This window comes from Molothrus aeneus, chromosome 6, assembly GCF_037042795.1.
Source record: "Molothrus aeneus isolate 106 chromosome 6, BPBGC_Maene_1.0, whole genome shotgun sequence".
NCBI classification, from domain to species: Eukaryota; Metazoa; Chordata; class Aves; order Passeriformes; family Icteridae; genus Molothrus; species Molothrus aeneus.
In genome coordinates this window covers 25188368-25201005 of record NC_089651.1, presented here as the reverse complement: position 1 = coordinate 25201005, position 12638 = coordinate 25188368, and the positions used below count along the sequence as shown (strand labels likewise).

General features: G+C 45.8%; 1 protein-coding gene across 2 annotated transcripts; it reads right to left on the bottom strand.

Moving 5' to 3' along the window:
• Positions 1-472: 472 nt before the first annotated feature.
• Positions 473-11909, bottom strand: DLL4 (delta like canonical Notch ligand 4). Of its 2 annotated transcripts, XM_066551735.1 has the most exons (11): positions 11535-11909; positions 11146-11409; positions 10622-10679; positions 9679-9948; positions 8908-8968; positions 8669-8799; positions 7124-7293; positions 5783-6002; positions 4625-5333; positions 3760-3868; positions 473-2333 (listed from the first exon to the last, which is right to left on the bottom strand). In XM_066551735.1, the coding sequence occupies exons 1-11, from the start codon at positions 11586-11588 to the stop codon at positions 2328-2330; spliced, it is 2052 nt and encodes a 683-aa protein (XP_066407832.1). In that variant the 5' UTR covers positions 11589-11909; the 3' UTR covers positions 473-2327. The 2 variants fall into 2 exon arrangements, with proteins under 2 accessions (XP_066407832.1, XP_066407831.1); XM_066551734.1 differs by lacking the exon at positions 473-2333 and having other exon boundaries at positions 3730-3868.
• Between the last annotated feature and the right edge of the window lie 729 nt (positions 11910-12638).

Below are 12638 nucleotides of genomic sequence, written 5' to 3'. Positions count from 1 at the left end.
GATTAAAAAAGATGATAGTAGTGTTTTGCTCTGTAAGTGAACCCCAAGACAATGCATTTATTACGCCACTTTGAAAATGTATTAAATCTGCATCTTTTGTGTCATGACTTGTCAGGGGAGAGGAAAAGTGAAAAGTTTAATTAAAATAACTTTCCTGACAGTTCAGTCCCACACATAGCAAGAGAATGTGTATATATATACATGTGTGTATATATGTAATTTGAATATTATCTATCACAATATAAATATGTATAACATCTCAAAATGTCAGATGAATGCCACTCAGCTGAACAACTTTGTTGACATGTGTTAACACTATAACTGTTTTTTATAAAAAGCAGCTGACATCATTGGGTGTGCACAATGAAAATGCAGGGACCAGGCAGGTGAGGTTACTTCTGGGGGGGCTTCGCTAACTTTGGCTGTCACAGAATAACATGTGTAAAAGGACAAACCACAACAAACTTTGTAGTAGCAGGAAAGTGTTTTCATTGCTTGAAAAAAAAATAAAATTCAAACTTTGTCATCACATTAAAAACATTACATGAGAAGTAATAAACATATTTACACTTCTGTTTTGATTATAAATATACATTATATACAAAATAATGTTATAAAACGTAGAAAGTTCAGTGCTTCTGATTTTTTTTAAATTACTGAAATACTAGTCTTCAAAATAAACTACAAACAGACAAACTAAAACCCATATTATTGATTTCTGAAGGTCATCTTCAAAATGGTCCTACGTGGTCAGAGCAGAAGGTCAGTAGTGGACAATATGAAGGGGTCTTGTCTGCACAGTTCAAGGGAGTAGATGGGCTAGTCCAACAGGCTTTACAAGGGCAGGAATATCACTGTCAGAGAGATAGCACAGTCTGTGTTTCCTCCGAGAGATCTTGTTTCTCCCTCCTCATTCTGCCCCATGCCCTGGTCTCATTCATGAGTGTCACGGCACTTTCCACTGGGGTGTCCGATATTATTGCTGTAAATATGTATAGAAGAAAGGAGCTTCTGCCTGCCTCTGGCTGCCAGGGACAGACACAGCATATTTTCCATGTAGCACTGGGTGGGTATGAAAGAAACAGGATGAGCCTAAAACCTTCTAACTTCAATCTCCACCTGTCTTGGCAGAGGGCATCTCAGCGAGTGCTTCACTACTGGGCATTTAGAACCGGGATGAAGAACAAGAGTTGGAGTTTTGCAACCAGATGGAGAAATGGTGGGGGGAGTGAGTGGGTTGTGTCACACTGCTGCTCCTTCTTCAGGAAGTAACAGCTGCAATTTTGAGACTATTTGCAGTAAAAGGTGGCACCTAATTCAGAAACACTACATAAACCCCTGAATTTGTGTCAAAATAAGGCAGGGGGAAGAGAATGAGGAAGGAGAAGAAAAGAAGTAATGTCTATTCACAATCACTGGTAGTGCAAAGGGCATGAAAACAGCTGAGACAGCTCAGCACATAAAGGTTCTAGGAGCTGATTGATTTTAAACGCATTTGTAAGGCCTTATATAGAGCTGGGACCACCTCCTCCCTATCAATGGGGACGAGGCAGTACACATTCCTTATCACAACTTCCCCAAAAATCACGTTCCACATCGTGGCTTGAGTCAATCAGTTCTCCAAAGCATCACCAAATGAGTTGACATGTAAATTCGGTTTTCTTCTTTCCTCCTCCTCTCACCCCTTACACAGTCTCCAGTACATGCAGAAGGAGAGAGGAGATGCAAATGGATGTTTAGCAGGAAGTATCAACTACCTCTGCCCAGTACTGTTCAGGTAACTGCAAAAACGGCAGTCGAGTTTCTGTTTGGGCTTGTTAGATTCTCTTGACACATTATAGGCACTTTTAAACCCAGAAAAAATTGAGACCTCATTTATACTGTATCCATTATCTGCATAGCAATGTGTCTTGCTTCGCACCTTCCATGGCAACATCTGTGACAGTTGTGTGCCTCCTTATCTACCAGCACCTCCCATAACCACAGTTCTGGAAAGCCAGGGGTCTGTCCATGAGGAACTGGCCTCAGCATCTTTTAAAACACCAACATTTTTAACCTCTCTCTTCCCTCTGCCTCCCCTTTTCAATAGCAAATGAGATTTCTGGTATCAAACTTCAAACAAGGGCAGTAAGAACAAAAAGGTGTATTGCATCTTTCAGTAAATTCACAGTCTGTCCAGTTCACTCAGTTCCATCCTCCGCCTGAGAGCAGCAAGTTGCATGTAATTAAAAACAGTCCAATCCAGTTCTGAATTGTAAACAATGCAGCAGGAACATCCATCTACTGGCATCATCAAATCTGAGGTGCAAATGGTCTGATCTTCAGTCTTATACCTGTCAGGAAATAAAACAACACTAGGAATGAGAAGGAATCACAGCATACAGAGTAGTGCAGAACTAACAAACTATAATTCAGCTATGCCAAACCAAAACAATTTAAGCCAAACATTACTGCAGTTTAACTCTCAGTGTTTAATGTTTTCAGTTGGGTCCAGAGGCAAAGAATCACCAGCAAAAATAAAATAGTCATCTGTGGCCTCTCTACCTGGCTTCAGGGGGAGAATGCTTACAAACCTGGGTGCTTAACATTAGGAATCTGTAAAAAAAGTACACGGTATAGTTAAATAGCTTGTGTTTAGAAGCATTAAGCCTGAATGGTGTGCAGAGAGATTCTAGGGGTTGTCATTCTGAAAACAGAATAATTTCTGGAGATGCCCGATGTAAATTTGGGAGCCCAGCTTTGCTCAGCAAGATCTTTGAAGATACAGTATTTAGGTCACTTAACGGGAATGAAGTGTCTAGCTGTCATTTGTATCTCTGAATCCTTTCACTTAGTCTTAAACTTTTAATATTGTTGGTTGACTTGTGTTCCAGCTTGCTTTCAAGGGGAAATCTGATATCCACCTTGGAAAGGGAGACTGAATCCTCCAGATCTGACTTCACAGATCACTGCTGTATGGCACAGCAAGCTTCTCTTTCCTACAGGCTGCAATTGGTCCTAAAGATGACCACACTGAAGAAGGCAGGTATTGGAAGTTAAATTGCCTTTAACTTCCACTGAGACTTTTCCCAAAAGGCTGGTAGTTCTTCAGGAACTATTTGGTTCCTCAATATCTGCTTTTCAAAGTCTTTAAAGTTCAGTGTTAGACCTTTCCTTTTTTTGTGTATCCAACTTTTCAATATAACATAAAAATTGAGATTTTTTATCAGTAACAGCAATAATTTCTGCTAGAGAGTATTGAGCTGGAGCTTACATGCTAAGAGGTTGAAATTACCTTATAACAGACTTCCTAAATGGCTGTTATGCCTATCCACTAACACATCCTGCTACCTTCCATCTTCAGCTAGAAATCTATAGCTTTGCCTGTTTCCACAGAACAAAGATTATCCATTGTAGTCACAGGAAAAAACATGGCTTTACATCAATGGGCCTAAGAACGATTATTATTTCCATTTTTTCTGACCACCTATTTAAGAGGAAATAATCCTACAATGTGCTGAGTTTTTATGGGCTGATGTTCTGTGTTTTCATCTACCACTGACTTATCTATGCCCAAAACCTCTGGTTTAATAAAGTCCGAGCAGCTTATTTTTTTATTTTCCCCACTGCATATTCTGTGTGGGCCACAGAAGAGGAGAGGAAAGTGCTGGAAGCATCATGATCCCTGGAAATAAAGGAACCTTCTCAGATACAATACTAAAGGATAATTCACCCTTTTACCTTGTGAATTTATGCCTGTCCACCTCTGTATTTACTTACCTCTGTGGCTATGATGCACTCATTCCGTTCTTCTGTTATCACAAAGACGGACTGGTACATTGAATCCCTCGGAGAGCATATCGCTGATATTCTGCATTCTGGCTTTTCACTAAGGCAGGGCAGAGAAAAAAAGAACATTAGCTGATTACTGACAAGCCTGACTCTCAAAATCTACCATGAATATGGAGCGGTGGAATGAGATAGCCATGAAGGTGTGGAAGGGAAGTGCATGGGATCAAGTTTCACACGTTCTGTGTCTGTTGGGATATTATGCTAGAGAAGTGGAAATAAGGAACAGCGAGAGTCTTCCTATGCTCCTGCCATGTCCAACCTAACAGCAGGTTCCTCAGAGCCCTTGGTCTAACAACAACATGCAGATCCCAGTCAAGACCTTCAGCACATGAATCAGAAGACTGATAAGCCACTGAACACCCACCCTTTTCTCCTTTTGAAAAAGAGTAGTTGTTTTCACTATATCATTCTCCTCAGTAAGCAGACCATCTTGCCTTCTTATAAAGTGAAATACTGATTTTTAATCACTGTATGCCTTTACTGTTGTTCCTCCAAGATCTACTGAAGAAGGAAAGATACTTCTTACTTTCACCACTGGCCTAGCCACTCTGGGTTCCTTCACAGTATCCATACCAGCAGCACCCTGCACAAACACTCAAATTAATTGACTTAGTTAAGGATAGCATTTGGTTGTGACACACATACTCCAGTATGAAGATTCCTGGCTTTGATCTGGTTTGTTTTGTATATAATCTGCTTGAAGTTTCTTTTTCCCTCATATGCTCACCTGCTTCTAGACTGATATGAAGATGAGTGGCTTTAAGAAAGACTATAATGGAAACTACATACTCACCTGTGTAGTCGGAGGGGAGACTTCTCTCCTAAACACTTTTCACTTTTGTAATATTTATCTTCTGGTGTCCCTCTACTTGTCAGGTCTTTTACCAGATTGTAGTCCAGTTTATGGTTCTTGGGTTTGTAGTTTGATTTCTCCAGCCCACAGTCTACTTCAAGGTCTTTATTTTTATTGGTGTTTTTCAGCTGAGAAGCTGGAATGAGATTGTCCTTCTGGAAGTCAGACAGGTTGTTCATTGTCTCCAACTCCTGCTCTGGGTGCATCCTCATCTGCCTGATGACCATTGCTATCATGCAGAACAGTATGAGCAAAGCCACCAGCCCCACCCCCATGGATATAGCAATCCAGGGGACTGGTTTAGGAGGAAGTGTAACGGGCACTGAATAAACTGGCAATTCACAGCGGTTGCCCATGAAGCCAGAAGGACAGTAGCAGACAAAGTTGGCACTATAAAGTCCACTGTAGCATGTGCCTCCATTCTCACATGGCCCAGAAGCACATTCATCTCTGGTTTTGATGTCACAGTTCCTGCCACTGTAGCCTGGCATGCATGTGCAGGTGTAATCGTTGATTAGATCATGACAAGTTCCCCCATTGGAACATGGGTTTCTGGCACAATCATTGATGTTTATCTCACATTTCTGACCAGAGAAACCAGCCCGACAGCGGCACACACGAATCTGCCCAAGGTAAAAGCAACTACCATCTGAGGGAAAAAAATGAAATAAAAATTAGTTTGCAATGCACTTCACACAGAAATCTAAACCTTTCTCTGGTCAGCATGTTATACTACCTCAAAAAGAGAGAGGCTATTTTACAAAACAACTGCACATCTAGAAGTTCATTCTACTTTACCTAATTGTATCACCGTGCCTTAAAATTACACCCCTTCTAAATATGTAATAGAGTTAATTTAATTTAACTTCCATCTCCCCCACCATATGATAAACCTCATGTATTGTTTTGTTGCATAGAAAATGCCAGTGCAAGTCCCGCCCCAGCAAGAGACTAAAATTAGGGTGGACGTGGAATAGAGCAGGGGAGACGGACTAATGTTCTAGAGGAAGAGTAGAGGTCAGATTGGATTTCTATCACTTCTGCACTGAAAAGCACAAATGGGTCAGGGTCATGAGATTTTTTGATAAAAAGACTCACCATTTGCACACGGGTTGCTTGTGCACCTGTCTACTTTTTTTTCACAGTTAGACCCTGTGAAGCCAAAAGGGCAAACGCAAGTGTAGCTGGCCCCTTGATCCTTTTCCAAGCATGTGCCACCGTTGAAGCATGGAGAATCTATACATGTCAGAGCGCTGTGCTCACAGTGAGTGCCATAGTAGCCAGGGGGGCACAGGCAGTGATAACCGTTCTCCATATCCTGCAAAACACAACATTAGGCCACTGTTATTTAATGGAAAGAAATGATAGCTCCCTGCATGCTTAGTTCTGGTCAGCAGCAAGCACTGTTCAGTCTCCTCTCATCCACAGCCTGATGTGGCAGAAGTGACATCAGGAGAGTAAACAACTGCAGGTTGGACCGTGAGGGACAGAGTTGTGGCTCAGCTGTACTCAGTGTACAGGAGTAATCGTGCAGCTACACATGCAGAGCAGATGCAGTTGTAGGGAGCACACAGGTAGCTACACAAAAGCATTGCTAACACCACTACTGTCTGATGGCATCCAGAGGTCTTCCCAGACGTCTTCCCAGAGCAGGGTGGTATGTGTTGACCTCACAGCTGTGATCAGGCCATTTATCCTCAGTGTGAGAGCCCTTTTTTATTTCATAAGGGTTTAAATTGCTTTGGATTGCCTAAGTCCCACCACTTAAATCATAACAAACTGTTTCTTCTTTCCAAGGGCTATATGTCCAAGGCCTTGGGAGAAGGTAGGTAGGGTCCTGTGCTTTAATCTAAAAATTGCATTGGCTTTAATTTAAACATTCATCAGATTACATTTGATATCTATAATCAATCGGCCTTTACCAATCCATCATTGGTAAGAATCCATCATTAACTGGATCCAAAAACAGGCTGAAACACTAAACTACGAGAATCTAAAAGTGTGGAATTCTGTTTTGCAGAAAGTTTCAGCTGATTGCCCCCATATTGTTTGACACTATCTTCTCATAGCAGAAAGCAAAATTTTCTTTAATTTACTATTAAAATACAGACTTAGTGCATTTCTATATGAACGGTGGTTTGAGAAGCTTATTTTTAACAGATCTGCTCCCTCATCAACCCTGGATCTTGCCAAGATCTCATAATGGCTGCCACAGAAACCCAAGGATCAGTTGACCAGTTCTAATCTAGATGATACATCTCCTCCTGTGACAGACTTCCTCCCCCGACACCTCTCGGAAAGGGTTCAGTATGATAGTTGTGAGCGTCAGTAATGAACCTGCGTCCTATCGAATTCCCATTCTGTTGTTACAGAGCCATTGCTGGAAAGGTACACCGGGGCTTGCTGCACACAAAGGCTTTACATTTAAAATGCCCCTACCGTGCAACTGCCACCGTTCCTACAGGGATTGCTGTCGCACTCGCTGATCTCGTGTTCGCAGTCGACGCCGGTGAAGCCGGGTTTGCACGCGCACGTGTAGCTGCCCTGGCCAGTGTTCATGCAAGTTGCTCCATTTTTGCATGGCCTGTGGTGAGTGCAGTAGTTCAGATCTGCAAAGATACCAGGAGTTAGGAGAACAGGTCTTTGACAGGTGGGAAAAGATATACATACAAAAAGGCGGTAGTCAAGAAAAAAGACAGAATTTCCAATGAAGCATTTTGTTTTGGTATTGATGGGAATACTGGAGATTGTTATCTGGGTTATTATCAGTCATAATCAGATTACCATGTATCACTTGAGCTCTGAATTTTGAAAGAGCTGGCAAAAATATAACTTTCTTAGTGTTTTGGTATATTGTCCCTTTTTTGTGGACATAAAACTGTTAGTTGCAATTGGATTTAGGTACCAAACTGGAAAATGTACTTCATAAGTGTGTGTTCTCTGAAACACACACCACAGCACTACGGCCACTTCATGTACAGCATGCTACACACTAAAAGAGTGAGCCCCATCTTTAAAAGGTGTGCTTTTAGGCACATTCTAGAAAGGCAGGGAGGAAAAACCAAAGATGTTTTGGTTTTGAGATTTAAACAAACACTAGAAATCTTTTATTGTTTATTTGCTCTTTTGTTATGGATGTTAGTAGATTAAACTGTCAAATGCCCTGCCAAGCTTTATGGTTTTATTTTTTTTTTTTCTTTAAATTTGAGACAGAGGTTAAGCATAAGTTCATAGGACATAAGTAAGAAAAGCTTTATTATCTCTATAAATATTATAGAGTAATTTGAATGCAACTGCTTAATAGATAACTATAAGCAGAAAAAAATCTGCAAATTTACTTTTCCTGCTTAATTCAGCCTTCACCATCTCAATCCTATAACTGTCCTGGAAACACTTAGCCTGATTTGAGCACTTAATAATCTCAGTGCCAGCAGTGCATATATGGCCTTGAGGACATGACTGCTCAGCTGGCTACGGTTCAGTGATTCAGTGGGTTGAATAGGTGGAAGTGGTCTGGTGTACCTTAAAATGGAACCTGTACTTTTCATTCTTGCTTACATGATTTTTCTCTCATGCTCCAGACTTATCACATGAGTTAACTTCCTTGTATGCAAAATAAGGAAGGCCCAAATGATGGTGTTTACTGCTGCTGGAAACTATTTAATAAACTCTTGTACAAGGAATAAGTTAAACTTAGCTTGAGCAGGCAGAAAACTTGTCTGTTCAACACTCATCCAGATTGTTAGGTCTTTGTCCAAGAGAAACTTCTTTTGCAAGAGAAAAACTGCAGCTACCAAAAAGGTTTCCTTGTTTTCAAACAAAATTACTACAAGAACTGCTATGTAAGGCTGCAGTGCTACAATCTGATGCCTGTGAAGATGTACCTTGGGGAAATTTAATTCCAGATCCAGTGGGTCAGATTCCTTAGTGTAGTACTAAGGAGTACCCAACCTAGGGGCCGTAAGCGCAAGCTTCAGAACTAACCTTGATCACAGAAGAGGCCACCCCATCCTTCATCACATATGCACTGCCATTGTGTTTTACAAGTCCCGTGGCGGCAGCCTATATGGGGAATGCATTCATCACAGTAGCGGCCTTGCCAACCAGGACGGCAGCTAAAAGAAAAGTCCAATTAAAACATTAATGACATGGAGAAGAGTTTAAGTTTCTATTACAAGGTGACATTTTAACTGATGTTCAGACTGCATTCCACATCTACTCACATGCACTCTCCAGGCTTGTTGCAATATCCATTCTGTTCAGTACATCCAGCCAGACAGATGGCTGTGAAGAGAACATAAAAAAGCATAAATGTTTAGGTAAAAACACATGGCGCAACAGAATACACTTTTAAAGGATAAAAAGCTTTTAAAAAACACTTTATAAAGAGTTTTACTTGTTCAAAGCCTTGTTTTAAAACTTCTTGGTACAGGAAGTTCTGGAACAGGAGGAAGTGAATAGGGAGAGCCAACACTTGACAAGTTGTCCTTTATTGACAAGTTACTGTGTTTATGCAACAAACATGAACTCTTGCAACTCTTGCTAGAAAAGCAGCAAGAGAAAGTGGCTTTGGCTTGTGCTAATGAAAGGCTGAAAAAACTCAATGATACTGAGCTTAGAGTAAAGGTTGCCACTACTACACTGCAACACCCATCTCACGTCCTCTAGCTGAAGGAATGGTTGGTGGCAGACTTTGTGCGAATAAGCTGCTACCCTTTTACCTTGCAACAGCTACTGCTATTCAGGGCTATCAGCCAAGGTCCCTTTCCTGCCAGCTCGCTCTTTGCTGCTAAGGCTCGCATAGGTGCAGCACAGCGTTGGGTGGTTGCAGCCAAAGGGGCCAAAGTCCTCAGCGTGCAACTCTGCCTCTCCAGACAGGGAGTGGAGAGGTCGGCATGAAAACACGGCCCGGGCCACGGGAGGCCTCCGTGAGCTTTAGAGGCGCGGCCGACGCCCGCCGCGCTGCCCCCCGCCCGGCTGCCCGTGGCACTCACGCTCGGTGCAGTACTCGCCGGCCCAGCCGGGCAGGCAGGCCAGGCTCCCGTCCGCCGCGCACACGTAGTGCCCGAAGCGGTCGTCGCGGCGCTTGCAGAGGCGGGAGCAGCTCTCGCCGTAGTAGTTCTCGCTGCACACCACGCGGTAGGAGTAGCGCAGCTTGGTCAGCGGGTCCTGATGCACGTCCTGCGACCAGTCCTCGCCCACCGACAGTGACCGCTGGATCGACATCTGGCTGATGAGCCACTCCTGCGGGGGCGGCCGGGAGCCTGCGGGAGAACGGGCGCGGGTCAGCGGCTCTGAGCCCGCCGCGTCCCGCCCCGCCGGGCCAGCGGAGCGGGATACCCCGCTCGCACATATGTACACGTACATACACACACATATATACACACATATACATATATATATATATACACATATATATACATATACGCAGGCACGCGTCTGGAGGTTGATGTATGCAAGGGTACAAAAAGGCCACCAGGGTGTGCGAACCCGGGCCAAAGGGACTCAGCCGAGGGGCCTGTGAAAGGAGGGCTGCTGTGAAATATCCTTTTCCTCTCCTCTCAGAAAAACATCCCAAAGCCATTATTCCTTTCCAAAGGGCGGAATTCGAGCAAGGTGTAAAATACAGGAAAAGGCGGACGGGGCTTGCTGGCAGGCTCCCGGCTTTCTCACCGCAGCCCGCCTCGCTTTCCCACGCCAAAAATAAACCGGAGGAAACGCAATTGTGTTGGAGATTAGGCCGGGGCAGAATCAAAGCGGCCCCTGATGGATATCGTTGGGGGACCGGCTCCTGATGGTGGGATAAAGCCGGCCCTGGAGTTATGGCATAAACAGCTGAGCCGGGGGGGCCGCTCGGCCCGGGGGGGACGCACGGGACGGGCCCGGGGCGCTCCCGCCGCGCGGGCGCCCCCTGCCGGCGGCGCGCGCAGTATTCACCTTCCGGCAGGTAGTTGTCGGGCGCGTGCCAGGCCTCGATGATCATGGAGAAGGTTCCCTGCGGGAGAGAAACCAGCGTCAGCCCCGCGCCCCAGCGCGCACCGCCGGACCGAGCCCAGCCCAGCCGAGCCGCGCCCCACCGCGCCACAGCACACCGGCCCTGCCCTGCCCTGCCCTGCCCTGCCCTGCCCTGCCCCGCATTTGCGCTCTCTCCCCGCGGCTACACACTTCCCTCCTTCCCTCCCTCCCTCCCGCAGACCACGGATACACATCCCCACCTTCAAGCCCCTCAGCCCCTTGCTTTATTTCTCTTGATAACACTAGTTATCCCAAGTGCTTCTGATCTGGATGAGCTTTTTCATTGCGCTTTTTATTTTTATTTTCTTTTTTTCTTTTTTTTTAAAGGAAGTTCTGGAAATAAATCTAAAAGCAAAAGTAGTTGGTTTATATTACAGGCTATCAGCCCGCCTGCTCTTGCCACCCTCCTGCCCACTATCAAAATCGGGTTCAAAGTAGAATCTCACCGGCCACGTGAAGTTAAAGGGCAGCTTAATGGGGCTGTCAAATCTCTCAGTATCCTTGATGCTGAAGGAGTTTATTCCCAGAACCGGGGTGATGATGCTGCCGAAAGTGCAGGAGCCCGGGGAAACCACTGCCTGAAAATGCTTCAAACAAACGCGAAAGAAGGTCCTGCAGTGGGGGGAGCAGGGCTCCCCGCTGGCCAGAGACGCGTGGCTATTCACGAATTCGTGTAGCTCCAGCTGGAAGACGCCGGAGCCGGACACCCTCTGCACAAAGGGGAGACACACAAAATAGCCAAATCAGACCTTACCCGGCTTTGCCATGCAAACTTGCTTCCATCACCCACTTTACACTTCGCGAACCCCCATTTTTTTTCTGCCTGTGCGATTACCTGCTGCAAAATCGTTAACAGAAACGTCAAGCCAAAGATGCGCAAGGCTGTCATCCTTGTGTTATTCGAGCTTCCAGTTCTTAGTGGGTTCTTTAGTTTTCTTTCTGTATTCCTCAAATGGACCAAGTAAGCGCTTCTCAGTCGAGGGAGAAAAGAGAGGCGTAACGGCGATTCTCCGGGAGCAACCTGCTCTTCCAAATATTCCCCGAGCACCAGCAGAAATCGGAAGGTAAAATCCAGGTGTCGATCCGTCCCCTTCAGGGAATTAATCCTGCAGCCAGCCGCCGACCTCTGATCGCTGTCGTCGCCTTTATAAACTCCAAAGCCGGGTGGGTTTGGTGAGAGACGCGGAGGGGAGTGCTTACTGTGGAACCGCTCCTCCTTTAACCGGTGCTAACAGCGCTCAGTAAATGGAAAACTTGCTTCGCTTCGAGCTGTTTATATAGTTGCCTCGCATCCTCACAAGCTCATTATGTAAACTGTCAGTCAGACTCACGGGCGATCCCTCCCCTTTTCCATCTTTCCTTTCTGGAAAAAAGAACCAAATGTTGCGGAGAGCCCTCATATCCCGAATTAATACCCTGCTGCCGCCGCCGCCGCCGCCGCTGCTGCCGCGCTGCCCGCCGAGGAGCCGAGCTGATTACGAACGAGCCGAGCATCTGTTGAGATATTTACGGCGCTCACACTGGGAGAGAGAGTTCCCTCGAAAATCAGACGCCTCTCCACAGGGCAGCTTTCTACGGCGGCCGAACAATAGAGGATGAAATGTTTCAAAAATACGCTTGTTAGTTAGTTAGTTTGCTCGTTCCCCGTTGCCCTCCACCCCACGACTCCACGCGTGTGCCCCCTCCCCGCCGTGTCCCGGGCGGCGGGACGGGGCGGCGCGGTGCCCCGCAGCCGCGGCCGGCCGGCGGGCAGGAGCTGCCCTGCCCGGCGGGGGCCGGCCCCGGCTGGAAACCAAAAGTAAAACGGTGTTTGCCCGGCAGGCGGGCACCCGGGGCGGCTCCCGGGGCGCAGCGCCCAGCTCCGGGGCGCCCGTGCCGCAGGCCCGGCCCCATTCCTGACCCCGGCTACCGGAGCCCACAGCGGAAGGGGTGGGTGATG